This window comes from Aphelocoma coerulescens, chromosome 1A (genome assembly GCF_041296385.1).
Source record: "Aphelocoma coerulescens isolate FSJ_1873_10779 chromosome 1A, UR_Acoe_1.0, whole genome shotgun sequence".
Classification (NCBI taxonomy): domain Eukaryota; kingdom Metazoa; phylum Chordata; class Aves; order Passeriformes; family Corvidae; genus Aphelocoma; species Aphelocoma coerulescens.
Genome location: NC_091014.1, coordinates 65,918,863 through 65,945,302, shown reverse-complemented (window position 1 = coordinate 65,945,302; position 26,440 = coordinate 65,918,863). Strand labels below are relative to the sequence as shown.

Here is a 26,440-nt window from a genome sequence, read left to right as displayed (position 1 = left end):
GACTGGCTTCTCCACTCTCTTAGCTCAAACCAGTAAAATCTCAGTACCTGTGCCACCTTGTATTAATGAGCAAAGTACTGAGCTGTCTTGCTAACATCAGTGGTTTTCTAATTCCTCCCTAAAACTTGGCTGTCTCCCAGGTTTTACCAATCTACTTCCAGCTCTTGAATATGGGTGCATATCTTCTGTCCTTTGTTGTCTAGTCCAGTGTTTCTCACGTTCCTGTCTTGCAGTTGCTGTTCCCAAACCTTAGATAAGTATATTTGTTTCTCAAACAAATATTCCTGTTAACTCTTCAGGAAATAAGCAGAGTACAGGGCATAATTACACACAAAAGCCCTTTGCTTCCAGCTTCTGGGGAGGTGAGGGAGGACCCTCGCACCCTGTTGCCTTTGCCTTGGGGAGAGGGAGGGTAGCAAGAGGCTTAGTGGTGCATGAGTGGCACTGCCTGCAGCTGATGCAATTGCAAGGGATTAGCAACCTCTAATGAGTTGTGAAGTGAAAGTCAGAGGCTTGGTTGAGGAAGAAGTCTTTACTTGGAAGATGAAGGAATACGTCTGTTTTGACACAAAATAAAATGTAATAAGGTGAGGAAAATATAAGGCATGGTACCTTCTAAAAATTTTTAAGCAGGATAGATCTTACTAGGCTTAAATTTTGTTCAGAACTAAATGCTGAGGTACATTGGGGAGAGGTTGGTAATTTCATCATAAACAGGTGCAAGATATTCAATACTGAAACATTACTGCAGAATTTGTCATAAAAAACTACTTGAACTGCCTTCAATAGGTATTTTTTCTTAAAGAAATTTGACAGGCTAAAGAGAATTTTCTTAATCTCTGCAAAAATGTAGGTCAGATTGAATCAAGTTAACAAAAGTACCTAACTCTAGCCATTTTTTTTATGGAAGGAGAAACTGAGGGAGAAGTGCAAGGAGTGTCCTATCATTGAGTTCCATTTGTTACTTCTGTCCTGCCTCTGTACTAAGAATGTTGGCATAAAACAAAAGCTAGTGACTGACATAACCTACTTCAGCCCTGGTGAATACAAGCTTAACTCTAGCAAAGTTTAAAGCACTTACTAAAATTAAATTTTTAGATGTCTTGGGCTAGTTATAAATTGTTCCTTTACTAGGCCACTTGTGCTCTTGTTAGCTGAATTTGGCAGGAAAAAAAATAAAGTTGGTGCTCAATAATGAGGGTCATTTCTCTAGGCAGCTGGTGCTTATATACCTGTAAAGGCTATGGGTTATTTTCCTCAAGCAGAATTTCAGATGCGGGCTTAGTTTGAGTTTTGTTGGTTTGGTTTCTTGAAAAGACATTTAGCTCCATGGATTTTGAATTTGCAGAGCAGGTAATGTGCTGCAAAAACAGTCCCTGTGGCTTGTGAACTTTTGAGGAGGATAAAGAAAGGAAGAAGAAAGTTTTGTAGGCCTTTGTGCACTGTTTCATTTGAACATAATTGCAGTTCAAGGCATTCACAGTCTGGAGGGATACATGTCCTGTAAGCTTCTGTATCCAGGGGAGGACTACACAGGTGCAACAAATGCCTTGGCAGTGAAACATCATCTGTTGCAGTTGGAAAAAACTTTGGAAATAAAGCCCATGCTACATAGCTTGCTGTAAGGGTTGTGAAATCAGCTGTGCATGTCTGACTGTCATTCATTGTAGCTTTTTTAGAGAGTCTTTGCAGATCCTGAGTTCAAAGCCATGGTCTGAGACATCATTCTGCTTTCTGCTGGATTGGCTTTTTTGGAGAACCAATGAGCCTTCAGCACCACAGTGATCCTGTAGAGAGGAAGTGCCTGCTCTGGAGTTGTAGGGAACAGCAGCTGCACGAGCCAAGTGGCAGTGGGATCCTTACTCAGGGGTAAAGGGGATGAGAAAATTTTGGAAGCCACGTCAAACAAGTGGTAGCTTGAACTCTCTATTTTGTGCTGTTTGCAATAGTGGAGCAAGGCTGCTGTGATTGAAATTGGAGTCCTAGAGCAGGACAATGATGTACTGGGCAGAAAATGGATCTTGATGACTTAATACCACCAGCTGATGAGATGAATAATTAATATCTTAAGGTTTTAAAATGTCACAGGAATTACTCAGGGCTTCATTATATTTCCTGACTAATGTCAAAATATAGCCGAACTTTGAAGAATAATGTAAGTTTTGACTTGTAAATGGTGACTTTAGTAGGACCCCAAAGGTCCTTACAATTAATCAATTATACACTGCCACTTTCATGACAGTTCTTGTTCAGAAAAAACCCACATTATGTTAATAGTATGTGTAAATAGAGGTGTTACAGATTCAATTTCAGGAAAAATTGCTGCAAGAATCTGGACTGAGTTTTTGAAACTGCTAAAAGGTAAAAACAGCTCCTGTGGATTCTTGAGCCTTTCTGAGATAACCTGAACTGGGGCTATAATAAAGAACTAGAGAGCAGTAGTAGTAAATGAAATAAATATTCTAAACAGAGCTGTAGGTCATGTCCTGACAAGGTCAAGATGCCTGAGTGGATGTGTGAAATGGTCACATTTCAGCCCCATTTCAGTTGTTTTACACTGGAGAGAAGGGCAGAGTTTCAACCATCAGAATTTCCATCAGGATTATATAGGAGGCTCTGTGTAAGTCTCATGTTTCTTGGTAAAAAACTTAATGGAAACTCCAAAACAGAGTATTGAGAGTATGTGTGGCTCCAGTTGATGGCTCTGGGATAGGTTACTCTTGGGCATCAGCCTCTTGACTTGCCACAGGTGCAGTGCATAACTAAGATCAATAAATTCTGCTGTGACATGGATGGTAAAAGCATTGCACTGTTACACAGCACACGACTGCTGACACTTTTCATCACAGAAAACGGGGGCTGGGGGAATTAAGAGATGGCAGCAATCCAGTTTACTGCTGCAGTTACGTGAGCACTAGATGGGGCTGTTGCTCCACATAATTTTTCTGAAAATTCACGGGCACACCCCTGTGACAGGAAATAAAGGTGCTGCAATGTGGGCTATCTGGGCTCTGCTGCAGGCTCTGGGGGGCTGAAATGGGGTAGATGGTGAATAATAACCCAATAAATGAAGAAATTCAACCTAAAATTTAAAAAAAAAAAATAGCAAAGGAAAAGTATAAATATCTTGCTGTATAGCTTTTCTAGGAATAAGCACTACTGCCTATCCCTAACTTTCCTCTCGTAATCATCACATAACTGGGAAGAAAATCTTGGGGAGAAGTGAAGACCTACCCACTGGAAATTCAGGTGTAGAGTTCAAAGTTTGTTCTTTACCAGTTGTACCTCTAGAAATACTTGGTGCCATTAAAAAAAGAAACAAAGTTAAATTGCTTCCATATTTTTTACTTCAGTGGATAAACATTCTGTCTGAATTTAGTTCCACCAATCTCAAAGAAATACACAGTCTAAAAATTGTCAAACTTTCAGAGATCATTTATATGTGATTTAAATCATTAAATACCTCTTCAGAGGAGATGGAAATGCTCTCACTTGCTACATGGTACTTACTTTCTAGTTAAAAGAGACTGATTTTAATGGAAGAGAAGATCCTTAAAACTTGTTGCACTGATTTCCATCTCAGATAAAATTACTCATTTATGTATAACCACAAGCCATGAGGTAGTGCTCTTAATCCACATCCTGACTAAAAAAGGAATGTTTTGTCCTTTTCTAATATTGCACAGTAAGAACATATGGAGAGAAGCACGTTTTATAACATGGTTAGTTTGGTTTCTGCAGCAATGCCACCACACACACTGCAGTCTATAATGGTACAAATTTTTTAATTCAATAAGTCATGCCATCTTCAGAGGGTTTGAGAAGAACAATCTTTCTGGGGAAACCAGTTCAAAGAAATGGTTAAAAATCTAATGGAAGAAAATGGAACAAGTGCAGATGATCTATCTAAATAATAAAACTATGTAATTGAACACCTAGATGATCCTAAATAAAACCAACGCAGTCTATCTGCAAATCTAGAATTTCACCTGCTTTTCATTTGGAAAAATAAGCAGTTCTTCAGTGTTCTTTGAAAGGCATGGGCTGGTGCAATGCCACTGTGATAGTCCTCAGCACCTCAGCATCCCAGCACCCCTGCTCCCCATCCCCCCAGCTTGTTCAGGTCTCAATTCACTCCAGACCATGGAGTGAGTATGATCTTCCAGGGAAAAGGACAGAGGGTGTGTAAATTGTGTGTGCAAACACTACAGGGATTACTGATGGGCATCATATGAATACACACATTGCTGCCTTTTACCCTCAACAATACAAAGCTGTATGTGTAATCCTGTTAAAATACTTCCACAGACGTACACAAGTAAGTAGTTCTTAGCAAGAGGAAAGCCAATCCATTTCCCACACTGGCTGGGAAACCTCCACAGCTGCAAGGAAAAAAGACCTAAGGGATTTTCCAAGGGTTGTTGTTCTGCCAGCATGACCAAGTTCAATTTATTCCTTTTTTTTGCCCTTCACCTCTAGATTCCATCAGCACCTCTTGCCCTTTCTTCTCCAGCTGCTCTTTGCACCTCAGGAAGGCGTCTTCCAAGTGCTGCATGGTGTTGGTCAGGTCTGGGTTGGTCCGGATGGCTATGCAGTCATAGACGATCTGGGTTGCCCACACTGCAAACACAACAGATATTACTAGACCAGGAATTCTGGCCAGAAAAAAAGCAATGGCTGATTCAATGCACAAAATCAATTATTATCAGTTCAGATCTCAGAGATAACTGTAAGATAAAATGCAAACTGCCTGCAGTAATACTCAAGACTAAATAGACTCTTCAGTATTACTTCTTGATAAGTATCTCAAAATACTCCATAATGGAAGTATACTGATGTAAATTACAAAAGGGGGATGGACACTTCACCTAAAAATCACAACAAAACAGATAATCAAATAGAAAGTGTCAAGAGACTGTTGTAAAATATATGAATATTATATAAGGAACCCTCTCTCCAGACCAGTTACAGCTTGGGTTAGATTAGGAAGAGTAAGATCAAGGAGACTGCAGCATAGAGATGAAATATTTTAAGGACAACTTAAGTAATGAAATTGATCTTGAAATAATGAATAACTTAATAATGAAATTGATTTTGAAATAATGAGTATCTGATAAAGCTGAGCAAATAGTTTTAGCACTTATGTGCTAAACTTATGTACACTTACGTACTTTCCCTCTTATTTTACCAATAATTCACTGTACTGCACTGACCTGGGAGGGGGTATGTATCAATTTTTGAGAACTAAGTCTCATTTTATATACGGTATTTTAATAATTGTACATAAAACACCTTAGTAGTGTTTCTGTTTTTAACCAACACTCTGAACTGCTTAAGCATCCATCACCTATCGATTTTTCATTCTGAGCCATCTGAACCATCTAAATTATTTGCATACTTTTTCAGAATTAAGAACAAGGGCATTAGTTGATGGTGATTGTCTTCATTTACGTTTCTATCACACAGAAGTTTACGGAAGAAATATAAAAAATAAATCTTCAGTGTCTTTAGTAAAAAAATCCGTGTCATTCTTAATGAAGACCTGTACCTGTTAGATTTTCCATTTTCTCCAGAAGTTCCTCTGTGCTCTTTTTAAAGTTCTCCCTCGTCTTTCCGTCATCATCGTTTCCTTCCTGAAATTCTGATTCAGCCATCTATAATGAAACCAGGAATTTCCGACTTTATTTTACTCTAAAATGAGTTGATTTTCACAGTTGATTCAAAGTAACATTGCAATAAAAAATAAAATAAAAATAAGCATATGCATTTTAGATTTACAAGTGAAATCAGCAAGAATTTGATCTTAAGGCTACTGGTCATCACCTGTATGCTGCATATTATTTTCAATCTATTTTGAAATTAATTTAAGTAGAAAGAATTAGCTCAAATATGCTGTGCTTGTGCCAAATAAAGATTTTTGGTATCAGTAATAACAGATCATTTTGTCAAACCCTTCAGTAGCAAACTTCATTACCCTGTTACAGTTGTCTTCCAGCTTCTCTCCCAAATACTCTGACCCAGGGCAACTCCTAATTTTCTAAGTTAGTTGTAAAATCCCCATTTGTAACCTGTATTTATTTCACAATTGCAGGCTCCAGCCAGGTTAAGTGCAAACACTAAGTTCTGTCACCATACAGGCAGATAAGTGATTATGATTCCCTAACCTCTATTTAGTTGTAGGGGTGAAATTCTAGGATGTAAAAATGCTTGGGGCAAAAATAAAGTTTTAGAACCTCAGTATTCACCGAAAATGTGACACAAAGCATTGCCTTTAATTTCCTTTTCCGAAAACCACCAATGGATGGGACAGAACTATGAAGAAGGAAATGGAAGAACTTCAGTGTGGCGCCTTTATACATCACACTGCGTAGTTTTTATCCTATGATTCCTCAGACTCAGTGGGCATCTGTTTTCCGGGCAGAAGGAATGCGACGGGCGGTTTGTAATGGCTTGACAGGATTTTAAACCGGTGCCAAACCTCAGACGCTGGGTGCTCTTCATACAGCGAGGTAAAACTAAGGTTAACCGGGCAGCCCCTTCCCCGGAGCCCTTGCAGAGCCCACGCCCCGCTGCTGTCCCCCACCACAGGCACCCTCCGGCCGCCGCCAGGGCCGCCCCCCGCCCGCCCGCCCTCACGGACAGAGCGGGCGGTAACGGGACACTAAACCCCGCCCGCCGGCCGTGCCCGTCCCTCCCGCCCGCTCAGCCCTCGAGCTCGCGAGCTCGGTTGATTCTGTGTTTCACGAAAACAAGCGCTTGGGAGAGTTCGGCGGCCCCGCGGCGCCGCGCTGTGCCTGTGTCCTAGCACCGTGTCCCGGCTCCGTGGCCCTCCTGCCCCTCGCTTCCAGCGCCGCCGTGGCCGGCTCTGTGCGGCATCACGGACCGAGCCGTGCGTGTGGTTTGGGTGGTTTCTACGTGTGTAATAGCTGTCCTGGAGATAAAGGGGATGGTTATGTTAAGGAAAAGCAGAGACGGATAGCGGATGTTAAACAGGACCACGCCGGCCTCCCGCGCCTCCGGGGGCGGGCCGGGTATCGCCGCGTCCCCTCGGCCCGTGCCCGGCTCAGCGCTCGTCGCCAGCGGCCGCAGCAGAGAAGGGGAACTCCCCGCTGCCCACGGCCCCGCCTGCAGCACGGACCGCCCCCGGCCGCCCGCCCTGCCCCTGCCCCTGCCCCTGCCCCTGCCCCTGCCCCTGCCCCTGCCCCTGCCCCTGCTCCTGCCCCTGCCCCTGCCCCTGCCCCTGCCCCTGCCCCTGCCCCTGCCCCTGCCCCTGCTCCTGCCCCTGCCCCTGCCCCTGCCCCTGCCCCTGCCCCTGCCCCTGCCCCGCCCCCGAGCCGCCGGAACTGAAGCCGTGGCGAGAGCGGCCGCGCCAGATGGCCCGTGGTGGTTTCAGGAACTTTCCTGAAAGTAACGCAGAAGGTACATCTTAACCCCTAAGTTTGAAAGCTGGGTGGTGCTTCTGCTGCTTTTCTCAGGGAGTCTCTCCCCGCCTTCAGGATAGAGGGAGATGTCGGAGCAAGGTCGGCAATAACAGCGCAAGGAGCAGCATGTTCACAGCTGAAGAGAGTAGGTTTATATTAGATATAAAGAAAAAAAATACTTGGCAGTGAGGATGGTGAGACATTGGAACAGGTTGCCTTGAGAAAGTTGTGGATGCCCATCCCTGGAAGTGTTCAGGGTCAGGCTGTATGGACAAGTGGAAAGTGTCTCTGCCCACGGCAGGGGGGTTGAAACTGGATGGTCTTTAAAGGTCCCTTCTCCAATTCTTCTGTGATCTTTGCCTCCACGAAAAAAAAAAAAATACTGGAGAAGGTATTTGCAGGACTAGGCAAAACCAGGTTAGAAATCTTCTGGAGAAAGAGCAACGAGACTCAAAAGTTTGTCAAGAGTCTGCTAATACTAGGAATTATCTGGTTTATAGCAGAGTGAGAATTAAGTCCCATTTCTGAATTGTCCGTGCTCCAAGTCATGTCTCATTCCAGATCAATATCCAAACCTTGGATGGTTTGGGCTGTCTCTTGTTCTCCTTTTTCATCCACACAAACACAAACTTAGTCCTGTTTTTAAATTACTTGGTATATTAGTATTCTCATTATACAACAAACTTGCTCATCACTTAGCAACCACCACTCATTTCACTGCCAACTGAGTAGCTGGTTTGAAGATGAGAATCCATCTTCAAAATAAACAAAAGTATTTATTCACCCAAGTTGCATGAGGGCTGTATAATTTATCATAGAGCATTGTGTTACTAAAGTTTTGCAGGAGTTCAAAAGCAGTTGAGTAAAATCCATGAATAAGAGGAAGTGCTAGCAAATCACTAGACCTTCAGCTGGCTGATGAAGATTGATGCCTAATCATTAGGTCATTTCAGTTTTCTACTTTGTTTCTTTTCATATAGTGCTACCTTTGGAAATTTTAAGTAACAAATGCTGCAGGAATGAACTGAAAAATCACAATAGAATTGCCATTTAAAAAAAAATAGGCTTGTAATTTTTCATGATTAAGAAAACCTGCTACCTTGAGAGGCAAAGGTCATGAGGCAGAACAGAGACTTGGGATAACGATAAGAGGTTTTTTTCACTTTTAGATTATTCCTTTACTGTGCCATGTTGTGCTTATCTGCAGAAACTACATCAAGGATGTTTGTCACAGAAAAGACCTGCCCTTCCTCCCCATGGCCCCTTTCCCAGTCACATTTTGTTCTTTCTCACAGTGTGTTCTTACCAACAATTCTTGGTATTAGCCACAATCCTTGGCTGGCTCTGCAGCCATCTGGCTGTTGCTGTTTGTGACTTACACATTAGCCCCTTATCTTCTGGGTTTTTGCCCTTATGGGCTTAAGCTGACCAAAAGATCACTCACAGTCTATCAGCTATAAGCCACAGTTTTAAGTCTTATATTAGAATGTGAAATTAAGTCAAAAACTTTACTGCTTAATCCCAGAACCCCATCTTGAGGCTATGGTGCAGCAGCTGTGTGTGGTTAGGATGGTTTGTAGGTGTGCTGTAGCTGTCCTGGAGATAAAGGGGATGGTTATGTTAATAAGACTGCCAGTCTGCTGCCTTTCAGTGTGCTTAATCATAAGGGAAAAGCAGAGACGGATAGAGGATGTTAAACAGGCAATGTTTTCTTTGTGGATGCACATACAACACAAGACAAAGCAGGAAAAGTCTGTTTTCAGGACAATAAATGACTTCTGTCACTTTACTAAGCAGGGGGAAAGGCTTGAAGATGAATGAGGAAGATTATATAGGCTGAAGCTTGAACTCTGAACCATAAAAATACCTTATCCAACCAGTCAGACTGGGAGCACAACTGAGGAACTGGTGGGGGAAATTAAAAGCAGCAGCCATTGCTGCTTTTGCATTTGCTTACCCTGAATATTTAACCCTTTGCCTTTCACACTCTCTTCCACAGTAGGGAGGTGTAGAAACTGAAAGAAGGGGAAGATATTCAGCTGTCGTATTTTTAAACAGGAATCTGAATAGGTTTTCCCAGGTGCCCCTGAGGAAGGTGCCTGTGGAATGTAACTCATTTGAATGAGGAACTGTTATTTGCATTTTACCTACTGTTTAGTGGAGAATGAGGTGTAAGACACATCCCCTGCTCCTTCTTAGAGGAAATACTGCAGAGTCAATGCAAGTTAGTACTAGAATGGGAGGGAAGCTTAAGCCAGAGTCTAAGCCTACACTCTGCACCTGAAGTGATCTTTCTAATTTGAGAAAATTTTTAGTCTAGAAGATGTCTCTCCTGGTCACTCCATATCACAGGACTATTTCACTGATGCTATTTTGCCCACTCCTGCCAGTCTCTGTAGAGAGATCAAAGCAATGAAGAAATCACTCCTGGTTTTCACCATTTTGCACACATGGGTAGTAAATGCCAGCCAGAAGAATAATGCTAAGGAGAAGTCTCTCTTAAATTAACTATTGTCTTTTGATACCCAAACTATTGATGGTTCCACAACTAAAATTTTCCCCACAACAACATGATTATATGCAGCACCAAAATGTTAACTGGAGTAGGTGAGTTTGGCTAAAACAGTTGGCAGAGATCACACCATCTGCTGCATCTTCCAAAGCCACGTGCATCGAGTTGCTGACTGTGAAATAAAGTTTGTCTCTCAACAAGAAGTAGGTCTCGTGTTGCTTACTCTTGAAATGCAACTGCCTCTAACTCCTATGAAGTAGGTAAGCAAATAATCTTGTGGAGACTCATATAACCAGGACTCATGAATTGAAAACTCTTAACACGAGATTTATTGGTGATAGAGGAGGGCAGGCCAACAGCTGGGACTTGCATGCGTGGGTTATTGGGAAGAAAGCCCCCAGAACTAAAATGCTGAGGTGCAATGAAGATTATACCCTCTGGCTGCTGAGGACACCAGCAGAGCACAGTGGAGACCCCAAGGGCATCGTGGCCAGTAAAGTTCAGGAATATTGTCCAGTCTGGTTGGGGAGCTCAGGATGGTGTGAGGAAAGGGCAGGGGGAAGCTGATGACAGGGCTCCAGCCATTTTCCAAAATGCTGGCAGAATGCATGGACAGCCTGAGCAGGAGGGACACCAAGGGGCAAGGCAGAATGTGAAAAAACCCTGTGTTCCTGCTCTCTGCTGTAGTGTGTTTTGATAATTGTTAGTCTTGTATCTCTTTCTTCATTTGCACACCGTGTTCCCAATGGAACACTTTTCAGCCTCTGGAGTCCTGGGGGTTTTGTACAGATTTTCTGTTCCAAGAGCCCATTTTTTTTTCAAACATGAACCTGTAACCAGAAGTGTATGAATTCTGTTTATTACATAACCTATCCTTCTTGATCTGTTTTGGTCTGCCTTTCAAATTCCACTGCAGGTGCCTGCCCGAGGGCTCCTTGCTGTGCCTGTCTCTGTAGTCAGCCCATGAGCAGCTGGTGTGTGGAAGCCAGGCAGACCCGTTCTGCAAGTGTGTGCCTTCCTGTCAGCTGTGTGTTGGACATCCCTGGGGAGACAGCTGAGAAGACCTAGAGAAGCAAAGAACTGAAGCTGGGCGGGACTGGAGTAGAAAAATCAGTGAGGAGGAACTTAGTCATAAGAATTGCAACCGTTCCAAGGTAATCATCAGCGTTATTGGGAGTGGCCTCACAAACTGGGAACTCGCAGCAGGAGAAGACAACCGCAGGGCAAGGGAAGTGGTGTCATTCAGGTAAGTGAGAGAAAGCACTTCTGGAGGATCAAACCATGAATATTTATTTTTTAAAAGGCTTTCATTAACATAAGTGTGATCTGAATTAGAAGGTAGCTGTACTGTAAAGCCTATGTGTCTGTGTATGTGTGCATGTAGATATGTGCCTGTGCTTACTGCTTGTAGTGAAGCTGCTAATAGTCATTTCTGTGATCATAATGGTATTGGGGTTCTGAGAAAAAAATAAAAGAGGGATGTCCTGTACATGCTGGCTGATTTGACTGAAACAGCTCATAGGCATTTTTTAAAGAGGAAGAAATTAACAAGGTAATTAAGTTTTGTAAAAATTAGTCTCAGTTCACTGAAACAGGGTGATGCTATGCATCTGTGTATAAATACGTCCAGTCTTTAGTTAAGTAATACATGCCTAGGGCTGAATTCAAGACTAATTACCATTTTACTCCCATCACTGTTGCTTGATTGTAGGGCAGTGAACTCCAACCTGAGGTGGTGCAGATATCTAGATTTTCCTGTATTTACCTGTGTGTGCATGGGCTACTGATTAAATTATAAACAAAATCTGTGTTGAATCCACCAAGAAACATCCAGAACTTGGGAGACTGAAACTAAAGTTGTTTACACAGCTTCAAGTGGCTGTGAATTTATGAAAGCAGATTTTTGTTGGATTTCTTAAGCCATTAAGCAGCAATGTGATGTCATGCAATATTGTTATCACACAGTTGCACAATAAGGTATATGTATGTGTGGTCCTTTGGAAAAAAAAAGTCCTTCATTCTTCTCACATTCTGTCACAGTTTTTCAGAATTTCTGTATTTGTGCTGGGGTATGATACAGGCTTAGTACAGGCAGCTACCAGCTAAATCAGAGATCAGTCAGCAGGGAGACATTTTCAAAAGTAGATTATGATTTTGACTTCTTAAAAGGAAGCCATAGGTGAGAGTGTGCTGTTGAAAGTTTGGCCTCTAGACTTTTAACAGCCCACTCATTAAGGGCTTCAGCTTGATGTATTCCTCAGGGGTTTTTTATCATTTTGGTTTATTCTGCAGATTACCTGTGAGGAATTACTTTCGGTGGCCTTAACTCAGTGGGAGTGATCAAGATGTATGTTAATTTTCCAGAAACTACAGTAGGCCACCTCTGTATTAGAAGAAATATTTTTGTCTTAATCTCCATTCAGCTTCTGTACTATTTCACACTTCTGTACTTAGATTTCCTTGCGCAGCACAAATAAATTAATTTTTTTAGATGATCTGAGTTTAAGCAAAACCTAGCACCATAAGAACTCGCATATCTCCACTGAAATGAAATGGTGCCAGTTAGGACTAACATTTTTAGCATAAAAGCACAGCAGCACGGAGTCCTCCTGACTTGTTTCTCAATGCAGTAGTGACTGTTAACTTTGCCTGTTTTTTCTGCTATACTGAAAAGGAGCCGAGTTTGCCCTCAGTAACCACCTGCTCAAATAGCAGCACGGGCCTCATTATTTGCTGTTTTCTCCATGGTCTAGCTTTTCTGAAGTGGTCGGGCTAATTTTCTTTCACTCCCTTATTATGCCTCTGTAGCAGCTAGCCTAGGTTTGATACTCAAATTTTGGACCAATCTTGTGTCTCTGTATGTGGTTTTTGAAACACTTTGTTTTCTTACAGGGTGTTACAGCTACCAGCTGTTTCAAAAGTGAGTTATACTACTAAGTCTTTATAGCTGAGACCTTCTTTACAAGGACAGAAGTGACTCTGGTGTGGCTGGTCAGAATTTCCCATTCTCACAGTCGAAGATGCTGCTTGGTAACCCACATGTGCCTTGCATTGAGAGATGAGATGACTCCAGGGGCCAGGAAAACCTTGCAAAGATGTCATGGTCTGCCAGGCTGCTGGAAATAGTCACTAAGGTCTTCTGCAGGCAGAAGAGACAGAATATGTAGTCTAACAAATGCATGGCTGAAACCTGTCAGGCTCGTTTTTTATTTGGTTTGAATGCTGCTTTTAGTAAACAGTGGACATGGCAGGGCAGGGGAAAGAAAAAATCTCTTTTTCACTGTTTGCTTTACAATGGTGCTTTGCTTCTCCCTCTTCTCTCACATTCAATGTCCACAGCCGGCCACACCTGGTGGTTTCCTGCTGGTTTGGCTCCTGCAATTCCCTGGTAGCTCCTCTCCCTTCCCACTGCACAGCCAGCACAGTACGCTTGTGCAGAGCAGTTGCCAAAGCCTTGACTGTTGACCATGTTCAAAGGTCAGATAAAAGAGGAGGGAAATTATAAAGCAGCAGTGAAATGGTGACTGGAAAAGCTGGAGAGCAAGGTTCTGCCACTGCAAGAAATTAAGTAGAAGACATCATGTTTAAGGATTTATTTTGTCTTATCAGTCAGGCAGTGTGGGACTGAAGTTACTGAATTACTCAGCTGCTCTTTATGTGCCTGTAGTTGTGTTACAGCTGGTCCTCACAATTAGTGCATGAAAAACAAGTGTAAGAGTATTCTTGTAATAAAGTGGTGTGCAGTTAATGCGGGACAGGATGTCTGGAGAAATAACTACATTAATTCCATATCAGCTCATAGCACTTTTTAAAGGGTCTAATGAAGATCCAAATTAATCTTAGCCTTTATTTTTGTCATATAAAATTAATCAGCTGTTTCTTTAGACCTTTAGCTAATCATTACACAAGGATTTAGACGTTTGCACTGATGATGGGAACTGCTGGTAGCTCACAAGTCAGACATCCTCAGTGGCAAAACTCTGTATTTGCTGTGAATATGGACTTACTCCCCTGAACATGGCAGGAGCAAACAGCAGGCAGCTTCTGTGTGGGCAGTATTCAAGCTGTCTGTTCCCATATATTCCATGGCCATATAAGTCTTGATATTTTTCTTTTCAGTCTTCACCACAATGTTTGTCACTCAGGCTTCTTAAGTCTTAGTCCTGGCACTTTAAATAGGATAATTTGAGCCTGATGGGAACTTCAAGGCCATAAAATGTGAGAGAGGATTGATTATTTTAGGGCAGATCACCTTCCTGGTTCAGTTTACCACACTGCCATGTGAATGCTTCTGCTATTGCTAAGGGGACAGTATACATGTGAGAATGAATGACAGAGGACTGGAAAAATCATGGTAAGGCTTCTGCTGGCACAGAGTACCTGTGGATCTGTGCTGACACAGGGAGTGGTTTCACAGTGCAGCTTTAGATGAATTAGCCATTCACCCCTGACTAATACCGACCACTAAAATGGCAGGAAATCACCATGGCAAAAGAGCAGTGAATTTTTCCTGCTGGGTTAGTGGTTTGAATCAGTTTGCCATGTGATGAATTGCACAACTGAGAGCAAAAAAAGAAATGAGAAGACAGCAGAGAGAAGAGATAATCCCTTCTTTTGGTATTGGTGAGCACTTAATTCAGCTCAGCTACATTCACATTCAGTATCTGGGCTTCCCGAACTGGTTTAAGCAGCCTTCACAGCTGCCATCTTCTAGCTGCTTATTCCTGTCCCTCTGTTGCCCTCTGTGCTTTGTCTCAATTGCCAGGGCAGCAGAACAGCTTGGCAAGCAAACGTGGGTGGAAACAAAATGCCACCTTTCCCCAGGTGTTCATCCTGTTGGCAACTGTGTGCAGAGGAGCAGTGTCGGTGTGGGGCAGGTATGGGGGCTGATTAAGCTGTCACTGCTGCCAGGCTGTGGCACTGCTGTACACCAAGTAGTCTGCTGGGAGCAGTTTGCAGATGCTGGTGACTGCAGTTTAACTTCTGCTAAGGTTTTGCTTTGTATTTCCCATTGTCTAAGAGCAGCTGCTTCTGCTATTTTTAGGTACCATGGTCTTTGTTGTGTATTTAGCTTGGACATCAGGCTTTGGGTTCAGGTTGAAGGTCAGAAGGCTCTGCAGAGGGATCTGGACAGGCTGGATCATGGGCTCAGGCCAGTGATTTGAGGGTCGACACGGCCAGGTCCTGGGTCCTGCCCTTGGGTCACACCAACCCCCTGCAGCTCCAGGCTGGGGCAGAGGGGCTGGAAAGCTGGGAAAGGCCCTGGGGGTGCTGGGGACAGCGGCTGGACATGAGCCCAGGTGTGCCCAGGGGGCCAAGAGGCCAATGGTCCCTGGGCTGTGCCAGCCATGGGGTGGCAGCAGGGCCGGGGCAGTGACTGTCCCCTGTGCTGGGCACTGCTGGGGCCACACCTCAGATCCTGGGGCAGCTCTGGGCCCCTCAGGACAAGAAAGGCATTGAGGGGCTGGAGCGTGTCCAGAGAAGGGAACGGAGCTGGGGAAGGGGCTGGAGCAGCAGGAGGGGCTGAGGGAGCTGGGAAAGGGGCTCAGCCTGGAGAAAAGGAGGCTCAGGGGGGACCTTCTGGCTCTGCACAACTCCCTGACAGGAGGGGGCAGCCAGGGGGGGTCAGGCTCTGCTCCCAGGGAACAAGGGACAGGACAGGAGGAAACAGCCTCAAATTGTGTCAGGAGATATTTATATTAGATCAGGAAAACTTTCTTTGCTGAGAGTCATTCAGCATTGGGATAGGCTGCCCAGTGAAGCTGGTGGAGTCACCATCCCTGAAAATGTACAAGAAACCTGTGGATGGGGCACATGAGTTTAGTAGTGAGCATGGTGGTGGTGCTGGGCTGACTGTTGGACTTGGTGATTTTAACAATCTTTTCCAGCCTTAATGATTCTATGGTTCTAGGAATTCCAGTGAGTGGAATTCAGTCTGGGTAAGAGGGTATTAAAAAAAGAGGGTATCAAAAAAACCAGTGGAATAAATAAGCCGACATTTAGTTGAAATTGCACAAATTCTCTAATGCAAATTCTAAATTGGAGTAGCACAGTGTATGTGTGCACATGATCTAGACAGCACTGATCTTGGTACAGTGTAACACACAGGCAAGGAAAATCAGAATGCCAGTGAGGTACAGGTTTTGAACCTTTTTAAGGTATTTTTGCCCTCTTTACGCTGGCTTGGTGCTGGAAAACTGTCTTCATCTAACAAAATAACTAATTGAGCACTGTCAGTAGTCCTGCTCTGTGTTGAGTATGCACATGAACGTGTTAGATCCGCATAACTTTCATGTGTCTCCCATTGCAAAAAATATTAAATGTATTACGTGAGTTCTGTGGATTTCTGAGTTACCATTCTCGTTGTGAGGACAGAAATGTAAGAACTGCAATAATGTGACTTAAAAATGTAAGTTGCAGAAACAGCCTAGTACAGGAATTTATTTGCTCTTGACCTGAAAAGTAGCTCTGAAAGGCACTTCAGAATTATCTTACTGAGTACAACTTCTTTTTCTGCTTGCTGAGTTTTGCAAGAGGACAGACACATAGAGTGTAAATGGGCTTCTCTAGTCAAGCTTTTCCAGTGATAACACCTCCACAAGCAAAAGCAGCAATAGGAGTGCCAGGGCAAATAAAGTGCCAACGGCTGCCAGTGTTTTCATTCCTGGATCCCATAGTTCTGCCCTGAGTGTGGCTGGAAAACATGGGTGCCACCCACTGGCATCACTGCTGGGAGGTGTATAAAGGAGTAGGGAGGAGTCCTTTTTACAGACAGGGACCAGTGTAGACATGGCTGCTGTGTCAGAGCTTTTTCACATGGATCTTTGCTGCTCTGTCTGTCAGCACAAACTGCGGTGTGTGTGCTTCTGTGTGCCTGTGCATGCAGGGTGTTTAAATGCCGGTGTGCATTTCTGGTAAGCACCTGTACAAAGCCATTAGCAAGTTTTAAGATGGAGCTTGGACTGTTCATGACTTAGATTATACAATATGATTGCTGGCTAATGGTCCTAAAGTCTGTGTGTACCTGAGAATGAAAGAAGCCAGGACTGTTCCTGTGTATTTGTGTGTAAGTGTGTGTGTGGGTTAGAGATGAGGTGGGTTGTTTTAGTGTGCTTGCTTTCAGAGTGTACCTGAAAAACTTGGTATTATTGCTGGGTTATTACTCCTTTGACTGGATTCATGGTGTAGCCACACTTTGGAACCAGGTAAATTTGCTAGCATATTAAAAATGAAATGAAATAAAAAAAGGAAGCCGACTTTTTGTGATACCTTAAAGCACAGATATATTCTGTTTTCCTCTACTGCCTCTGTTGTGCAGCTGGTAAAGAATAATTTCACTCATTAATTTTAAGCATGAGAACAAGCTCTGTTAAATGTTTAATCACCAAATTCCATAAAATCAATGCCCTATATTTGCCACTGAGGTTAATTGCCTTAAATGTACGGCTGAAAACAAAGTAGGTACTTCCAGGGTAAAAGTCACAATTCCTATAAAATGTTCACGATGACACTGTTGGCGAAGCTATTAAGTCTTAAATTTTAGCAATGTTTATAAGAATCAGTGACTGAACAAGGTACAGGCTCTGGATTTTCAGCTGCAAATGCGAAAGAGTTGCAGATGTTGTGCTTCAGAATACCTCCAGACTTGGCAGTGCTCAGAAGTTGGTACCAGAGAACCCTAATGACAACTCTTTTTTCTCCTTGGCTTTGTGCAGCAACGGGAGGAGTTGTGTCAAGGACTGTAGTCAAGAATGACATTGTCTGTGCATGCTGCTGATCTGTTCACTTGTAATGGACCAGAAGATAAAATGTTGAGCCATTCTGGCATCTAAGAAGTGTGTTAGCTAGGAGTGTATTAGCTGTTCTTTAAATGTAATTAGGTTTGTAACTATGGATTTTTGTACATATGCCACTTAGGCCTAGGGGTCCTCATTTGTTTATGAAGTGCTGTAGAACAAGCTTATCCCTAAATGCTCTCTAGTTATGCAGTGCATCATCCATAGGATGTGACAGTAGATGTCCTGTGCCATTCTCTAAACCTCCAAATCCCAGTGCTGCTTCATGCAACGACTGATTGTAAGGGGTAGAAAACTCCACCATATTCACTTCACTTGTTTCATCATCATCCTTTCTCCCAGTAAATTTTGTTGCTATTCTTTATGTCTGTGCAGGAGGTGGGGGTTGGAGACCTGCTTGCTTGTAATTGATCATGGCAGGGGACGTGAAAAGACTCTCACGGATGCTGCTGGAGTGCAATAGCAATGACAGGCTATGTGGTAAGATTCACACATTCCTTTAATAAGCTTTCACATGCTGGGCAGGAAGGCCAGCCTCACTAAAGTGTACCAAGCCCATTTTTCTCCTTCACCTGCACCCCAGTCCACACAGAAAGACTTGATGGAGCTTTCCCTGCATTGTGTTTCAGGGGAGAAATGTTTATGGGGATGCAGGCTCTGTGGCAGGATTCATCTCACATAATTTCAGCCATTTTAGAGAATTTCTACTTTGAATGAGGTGTACAGCAGTCATTAAAGATTGCCTGCAGCTTTCCAAAGGACCAGTTTTGTGAGATTTTGATTTCACTACTTTCTGCCATCTTTGGGAACTGAAAAAATGGTCTTGACCACCTCCAAATCTGGGGGACATGAGAAAGATAGTTACCTTCACAAGCCTTGCTAATTGCAATGTCTTTCAGTCAAATTCCAAAGGTGACCACACCCTGTTTCCTTTAAAATGCTCTGTATAATTTTACTGGAAGGAGCTGGAGCTGTAATTGCACATGTATTTGTGATGACATAGCAATATCCAGCCCTTCCCATCTCCCTGCTGTCCTGCTGCCAGTGCCATTTCTGTTTCACTGGTGGATGGTACTTCAAATGGCTACAATTTCTGGCCTCCATATTAAGGCATCTAAATGAGTGGCCTCAGGTGTGGGAGTCAGTGATTTAATGCAGTTTAGATACTCAGCACCTTTGAAAAATGGAGTGGCAGCACCAACAGTGTCCAGTTGCTATCCCAAGGAGCAGAGGAGGGAACACACACTTTTGGTGTTGACAGGTACTGAAATGGATTGTTGCTGCATGGTTATACAGAACCAATGTGCTGCTTATTCCTTGGTTTTGCATTTTCTTTCTCTGTTGCTAGTTGTGCGTGAATATCAAACAGAAGTGATCGTTGTCCCAGTTCTCCTGGTGGGACTTTTTGTCATTGTGCTCACCGTAATCCTTTGGCTCCACTGCCGCGGCCTGCGAGCAAAGCAGGAGCACTCAGCACCAGCTGGAACACAAGGTAAAAAAAGTGGTTTACAACCAGAGGAAAGAGTAATGGTTTCACTGGCGAGAAGTCAATTCCATTTCCCCATTGCTTGAGCTGTTAGGCAAAGCCATTTATGAGGATCCTGAGTGGTATTCAGCAATCCAGTAAACATTAGAAAAATTGGGAACCCTTGTTGGGAAATAGAATTATTGGGATCAATAAAAGAACTGTGCAAGCAATAGGCCTGGAAGCTAAAGGCTTGTGTGTGAGAAAACTTTCCATGGGAAAGTCCCCGTGTGAAAAATAACAAGCAGGGCTGGGAGCAAAGAGGGAGGTTTGAAATGGTCCAGCTGTGCTATCCGGGAGTGAACGAGGGAGATGGACACCGAATTCTTTTAATCATAACAAGACTATGGAAGCTTGCCAATGTAAGTCCAATTATGTAGAAATAGAAATGTGTTTTGATAAGCTTTAAGCCACTTAGGAGTTAACAAGCTGGTATACTATATAAGTGCCTTTGGACTGTTAATAAACAGAGTTTGCTCTTATCAACCATATTGGTCGGACTGCTTCCCTCTCCCCCCGCCAGGGGCCCAGGCTTCTCAACTTGTTAAGCTTCTAACTAACCCTGATTTACTCCACTTTGCAGCAACAGTAGTGGAATCTGTAGTATAGATGGATCTGAGAAAATTGAAAGCAACATACAATGTAGGCTGTTTAACGTGCTGTGGTAGCATCACAAGAGCTGCAAAGTGTATTTATGTAACAGCCTCCTGGAGGCTGCTGCAAGGAGAGTTTTACTGGGGTAGTTATGAATGATAGTAATTTTGATGTAGATCACACCTAGTTAATCCATTTTCTATACTGCCATTTAAGAAATTTAATTTCAAAATGCTGTCTCCCTCTTCCTATGGAGACAACATGAAGTAGAGCAGGGATTGGTGAGGAGGTAGGGGAAGGTTTGTTGATACATATGTGGCTGTGTGGAAATGAAAATACAGTTCTGAATTAATTTTGGGTATGTAGAGGGGAAAAAAGCCTCTTGAGCCTATATTAAGAGAAATAATTGAGAACTGGTAATAAAAGAGAATGTTCATTGCTTGAGCACATGGGAATGAAGTCCAAATGTGTCTTACCTATAAAGGTTATGTAGTTAAACATGGGAGAAATTTCTAGACTGGTTCTGTCTTTTCATCAAATAGAGTGGGAGATAAATTCTTTCTCCTCTTCAAGGGCCAGGATAAGTAAGATACAATAACAGTTCCTTACTTTGCCCTGATTTCCAAAACACTGTGGAGCAAACACTAAAGAGGATAGAAGGATGAGCACTGCCACCTATTACAAGAGTTCATCTGTCTGTTTTTATGCGTCATATGTATTTGCTTTTATCAGTGAAGAAAAAGAACCAGCAGGAACCCTGCTCAACAGAGAACCACTACATCCAGCTGAGTGAGACATCTGTGGAGAGCCTTCTAAATTCTGCATCCTTGACTCTAAAAGAATTAGAGATCCCACGAGAGAAGCTCTCACCAGGCACCTTGCAGCTGATAAAACATGGTGCTTATGGGAGCATCTACAGAGCACAGTTGGAAACTGGGAGCTCTGGGAAGACTAAGACTGTGGTATTGAAAGCCTTGCAAGGTAAGGCCCATGGTCAGGATCCACCTTGGTACAGTCTCGTATCCCAGATATGATGCTGGGTAGAGCTTTTCCATCAGTACTGGGCAAGAACATGTTCAGTGTAGTAGGTCAGAGGTGTTCTTGTAGTAATGTCTTTGTAGGATTAAAGATTGCTGACCGTTTTAGCTGTAAACCTGTTCTTTGCTGCTTCCATTTGTTGTTGTTTAGTTTTTAATTTGTTTTCTTTTGTTCTTTCAGACCTGGCTAGTCCTCAGAAAGTAAAGGATTTCTTGGGAAGGATTAAATTCCATCAAAATCTTGGCCATCATGAGAACCTGGTTGAATTGGTTGGATGTTGTGTAGACCAGCTCCCACTTTATATGATCATGGAAGATGTGTCTCTAGGTGACCTATTGACATTTCTGTGGACATGTCGGAAGGTGAGTCAAAAGAAGTGATGACAGAATAGCTTCTTAAATTCCTTAGGTACATACCTAGCCATGAATCATAGATGATTCTTTTCATCTCTCCATGCATCCCTCTATATCACTCAAAACTATTTCCATACCCCAAAGAAGTTCTGCACAAAGGTCCTACTTTGCAGACGTTTGAAGGGCACTGGAATTAAAGTGAATTCAGACAGCCACCCGAATTTCTAAAGTTTTAAATCCCGTCTCACTCCAAATGCTTTTAAGAAAGCAGAGCAATTCCCACACAGGGGGAAGGTCATGGGAGGATAACAAATTGGTAAAAGACAGGAAATAGAATATAAGATGAAAGGTTGGTACTTGCACTGGAGGGAGGTCAGCTATCTAGGACATGGTGCTGTTCACGGCATGTATTAGTAACCTAAAAATGGGTGACAGTGATGTGATGATATTTGCTGATGGTTCCAGCCAGTAAAGGCAAGGGCTGACCCAGAGGAATTGCAGAAGGATCTTCCAAGATTGAAAGACTTGCCAATAAAAAGAACAGATGAAATTCAGCATAGTTAAAAATTTAATAATGCACAGGTTAAAATTTCACATATGTGAATGATGGCTTCATGTCTGCCCATTGCTGATGAGGAGTAAAATCTGATGGGATGAGGTCTGATAGTGTAAAAATACTCAGTCCATTGAAAATGTTAACTCAAGCTAAAACAGACCCCAAATATCAGGGGAGGTTTAGATTGAATAGCCGGAAGATATTCTTCCCCCAGAGGGTGGTCAGGCACTGACCAGGCTCCCCAGGGAATGCCCACAGCTTCAAGGCTGTCTGAGCTCCAGGAGTGTTCAGACAATGCTGTCAGGGACAGGGTGGGAGTTTTGAAATGTCCTGTGCAAGGCCAGGAGTTGGACTTGGTGGTCCTTGTGGGTCCCTTCCAACTCAGCTTATTCTGTGATTTTATGACTCACTGTTACAAAAGGCACGGGAACAAAACTCTGCCGTGTTACTGTGTAAATCCATCACTCTCTTACATCTGAAACTCTAAATGTAGAAGGATTGCTTCCTGTCCTATTCAGCAGAAGGTCCAAGCAGAAGCAAATAAAGCCAGTACATGTCATGTTCAAAACAAACAAATGAAGCTGGTTCTTCATGAAGTGAGTTGACTAATGGAAGGTCTTGCCACTGACTGCTGTGGATACTGGAACTTCATATGAGGTCAAGACATGACGGAATACAATCATGGAAGGTAGCCTTTCAGAGGTTGCTGAACATGCTGAAACCATGACCATCTCAGGAAGTTTTTAAATAGAAGGTATCTGTGGTCTGTAAAATGCCAGGAAGAACATTGTGTGCTACCTTTTTCTAATCTGGGCATCCAGCTAGGATTACTGTTACAGGCAGGGTGGTACGAGAGATGGACTGTTAGTCTCATTGCAGGTAGCCATTCTTATGTTAGAAATGTGCTTTTCTACTCAGCATTCTAATTTATAGTATATCTCTCATTCACCTGTGTGGATTGTCACTCCTCACTGTCATTCTGACAATTGCTGTCTAACCTATGAATTTTTCCCCACCTTTCAATTTTCCCACCAGTTGTCTCTAGTGTACTTGTCTTACTCAACACACCATCAACATCACCCATCCATGTCCTCTTACACTGCAGTCAGTTTATGATCAGTTGTGAGGAGGAGGAGCATAAGATTCGATAGACTAGAAGGAAACATTCCCCACTACCCTACTGCTGTGGCATTTGTTTGAACCAAGGTCTCCTGTCTTGTCTCTAGGATGTAATGGCAATGGATGGTGTCCCCTATGACTTCACTGAGAGGCAGGTGTATGAGGTTGGACAGCAGGTTGCAGCAGCTCTGGTAAGTCTGCTCACATTGGCTGAATTTTTTCCTTCTTGCTTGATTGCAACACAAGTTTGCACAGTGGCCTAAGCACTGGGAATGAAGGCTTTGTTAAAATATGCTTCCATTGTGTTGGTGAGCACATGCCTCTACTGCACAGTGTGGAAGACAAGCATACTCAGTGAAGATTTATATCAATTAAATTTCCTTTCAAAATCGTCTGGTTTTCTTTCTTTCTTTTCCAATTTCCCAGGCTTATCTTGAAGAAAAGAAGTTGTTCCATGGTGACATTGCTGCCAGGAATGTCCTTCTTCATCACAACTTCACTGCTAAGCTCTGTGGTTTGGGCCTGGCCTACGAATGTCGTACCCGTGGTGCCAGCTCAGTCACACGGAAAGTGCCAGTCAAGTGGCAGGCACCAGAGAGGCTCCTGAGCAAACCCCCTACCATCAAGGCAGACATGTATGGCTTCATTTTGGGACTAGAAGTTCACCTGTCTGTCAGATCTGTCTCTTTCATTCCTTTATGTATCATTTCATGTTCTGAAGTTCACGGGAAGGCAGATCTAGTTTCTGCATAAGGCTCCTCTTTTACAGCTCATACTTTCTCCCGTCTGCAGGCCATGCCTAGTTGTTTTTATGTATTTCAGCCAGCAAACAACTTTGCTTTGTTTACTTTTCTTGCAGATGGTCTTTTGGAATTCTACTGTATGAAATGATTACATTAGGTAAGAAGACTTAATGATAATAAAAAAAATACATAAGGAAGTAGCAAATTAACGAGACCCAAAATCTCAAATTTTAGAATGTAAAGTTGGGCCATTTAAATAAGCACCCTGTTTTTTTTCCAGATTGCAAAGTCTTGCCAATTCCTTTTAGACTTCCTGTTATTGTGAACTGTGGTAGGAAAAAATCAAATTTTGGTAGGGCAGGAAGCCAGTCTTGCACAGAAGCTGCTATCTGCAGCCATTGCCATAGCATTTTCTACCATTGCTCTTTCTGCCCTTCCAGGTGCTCCACCATATCCTGAGGTGCCGACTTCTGACATCTTACCATACCTGCAGAAACAGAACATTATGAAGCAGCCCTCGAGCTGCCAGCAAGCCATGTAAGCCACTTGCTTTATGCACAATTGAACATGAGATTGGCAGAGCTAAATGGAAGTGAGACAGAGAAAATGAGATCTTACACAAGATTTCTAAGTCTAGACTATACTAAGAGTAACCTGTTAGCTGAGAACATTTGTGTCTGCCACATCTCCTTACTGGGTTCTGCTGCATAAAACCTCTGTGGCAAAACCCTTTTGTCCTTCTTTTGAAAATGACACTTGTTTCTGTTTCCTTCTCTTGAAAATGACACTTGTTTTTGTTTCCTTCTGTTGAAAATTACACTTGTTTCTGTTTCCTTAAGTGCCGTTGCATTTTGCTGCTCCACTGCTTCCTTGCAAGGTGCATCACTGCTGTGGAATGATTTTTGTCCTCTAGGTTGTAGGATATTCTGTGAAATGATCAAAGTATCCACAGGGAAGATCTAAGGTACATTTCTTTGTGTGAAGACACAGTTTCTTTTAATATTTGGAGGTTTTTTCGTTCCATAATGCTGTTTCAAAAAGTGGATTTCCCATTCTCTCAGCTGGCATCCTGGCAAACAGCTTCATACCCATAACTGATTATGTGACTGCAAATTTCAAAGGGTCATTGAAAGAACTTCACATGAAGGAGAAAAGGAGGATTTTTCCAGACATTTTAAATATGAGATGGTTTGACTGTAGCAAAACTTTGTGTTGGTGCTTCTCATTCTTCTCCACCTTACAGGTACTGCATCATGAAGTCCTGCTGGCAGTGGAGTGCAGCTCACCGGCCTTCTCCAACACACCTCTTGTGCTCTCTGAAAACAGCTATGAAGACCAGCAATGGGCACACAGTGCTGCAGGTGCCAGAGCCAGTGGTGCCTGAACTCTATGCTGATGTTGCTGGTGTTGATGTGCACAGCCTAGTGAGGGAGTATACAATCCTCTGAAGGGCCCTTTTATGTTTTGGTAAAGGAGAAGAAGTCGCAGAGTTTTCCATTTCTAAAATGTTTTGCAAGCTCAGAATGAGGTGTGCATGTTGGAAGGGATCCCTTTGTTCTTCAAACATGTATAAAATCTCTCCTCAATGCCAGACACAAGAAACTGTTATCATTATTGTTAAATCAACCTGTTGGTATCATTCTGCCAGTGGTCATTTGGGAGTAAAGTGTGTTTAGGAAGCTGTAGAAAATGTAACGAGAAACTTGAGTTAAAGGAGTGTGTTAGGTTTGTGTGGGAAGGGGTGGACTACAGGGGTGACTTCTGTGAGAAGATGCCAGAAGCTTCCCCCAGTTCCATGATGGACCTGCTGCTGGCCAAGGCTGAGCCCTTCAGCAACACTGGTAGCACCTCTGTGATGATGTATTTAAGAAAGGGTTAAAAGTACTGCACAACAGCAGGTGGAAGAGAGGAGTGTGAATGTGAGAGGAACAGCTCTGCAAACACCCAGGGCAGGGCAGAAGGAGAGGCAGGAGCTGCTCCAGGCTCCAGAGCTGAGATTCCCCCGAGATTCCATGGACCATTCTCCATGGGTGCAGCCCATGGAGAGGCAGCTGAGCCCCTGCAGCCTCTGGAGGGCTTGGGGGTGCAGAGATCCACCTGCAGCCCCTGGAGGAGCCCACGCCAGAGCAGGGGGGTGCCTGAAGGAGGCTGTGACTCGGAGGGAAGCCTGTGCTGGAGCAGAGTCCTGGCAGAATCTGTGGAGAGAGGAGCCCTCTTTTGAGAAGGACTGCATCCCATGGAAAGGGACTCATGCTGGAGCACTTCATGAAAAACAACCCTTGGGAAGAACTCATGTTAGAGAAATTCCTGAAGGACCTAGTCTCCTGTGGAGGGATCCCACACTGGAGCAGGGGAAGAGTGTGAGGAGTCCTCTGCCTGAGGAGGAAGGAGCAGCAGAGACAATGTGAGATGAACTGACCACAACCCCCATTCTCCCTGCTGGATGAGAAGAGGTGGAGAAATTAGGAGTGAAGCTGAGCCTGGGAAGAAGGGAGGAGTGGAGGAAGGTGTTCTAAGATTTGGTTTTATTTCTCATTACGCTTCCTAATTTGGTTAGCAATAAATTAATTTTCCCCAAGTCGAGTCTGTTTTGACCTTAACAGTAATTGGTGAATGATCTCTCGCTGTCCTTATCTTGACCTGGGGGCGTTCTATTTTCTCTCCCCTGCCCAGTTCAGAAGAGGAAATTACAGAGTGTTGGATGGGCACCTGCCATTCAGCCAGAGTCAACCCACCATGAGGTTTCTGGAAATGTTTCCCCATCCTTTCTGTCCCAGGAAAAT

At 43.3% G+C, this 26,440-nt stretch overlaps 2 protein-coding genes across 8 annotated transcripts; one reads left to right on the top strand and one right to left on the bottom strand.

Moving 5' to 3' along the window:
• Window positions 1–547: 547 nt before the first annotated feature.
• On the top strand, window positions 548–26,235 carry STYK1 (serine/threonine/tyrosine kinase 1). 4 transcript variants are annotated; one of them, XM_069003356.1, is made up of 11 exons: window positions 548–587; window positions 10,850–11,179; window positions 18,105–18,209; window positions 19,078–19,221; window positions 20,581–20,829; window positions 21,067–21,248; window positions 23,022–23,105; window positions 23,341–23,549; window positions 23,774–23,814; window positions 24,098–24,194; window positions 24,901–26,235. In XM_069003356.1, exons 3-11 carry the CDS (start codon window positions 18,143–18,145, stop codon window positions 25,103–25,105), a joined length of 1,278 nt encoding a protein of 425 aa, XP_068859457.1. In that variant the 5' UTR covers window positions 548–587; window positions 10,850–11,179; window positions 18,105–18,142; the 3' UTR covers window positions 25,106–26,235. The 4 variants fall into 4 exon arrangements, with proteins under 4 accessions (XP_068859457.1, XP_068859454.1, XP_068859456.1 ...); XM_069003353.1 differs by lacking the exon at window positions 548–587 and adding an exon at window positions 7,307–7,419; XM_069003355.1 differs by lacking the exon at window positions 548–587 and adding an exon at window positions 7,475–7,566.
• Window positions 3,339–8,842, bottom strand: SYCE3 (synaptonemal complex central element protein 3). Of its 4 annotated transcripts, none has more exons than XM_069003360.1 (3): window positions 8,728–8,842; window positions 5,549–5,654; window positions 3,339–4,620 (listed from the first exon to the last, which is right to left on the bottom strand). In XM_069003360.1, exons 2-3 carry the CDS (start codon window positions 5,652–5,654, stop codon window positions 4,445–4,447), a joined length of 282 nt encoding a protein of 93 aa, XP_068859461.1. In that variant the 5' UTR covers window positions 8,728–8,842; the 3' UTR covers window positions 3,339–4,444. The 4 variants fall into 4 exon arrangements, with proteins under 4 accessions (XP_068859461.1, XP_068859458.1, XP_068859460.1 ...); XM_069003357.1 differs by lacking the exon at window positions 8,728–8,842 and adding an exon at window positions 6,246–6,565; XM_069003359.1 differs by lacking the exon at window positions 8,728–8,842 and adding an exon at window positions 6,479–6,557.
• Window positions 26,236–26,440: the final 205 nt, after the last annotated feature.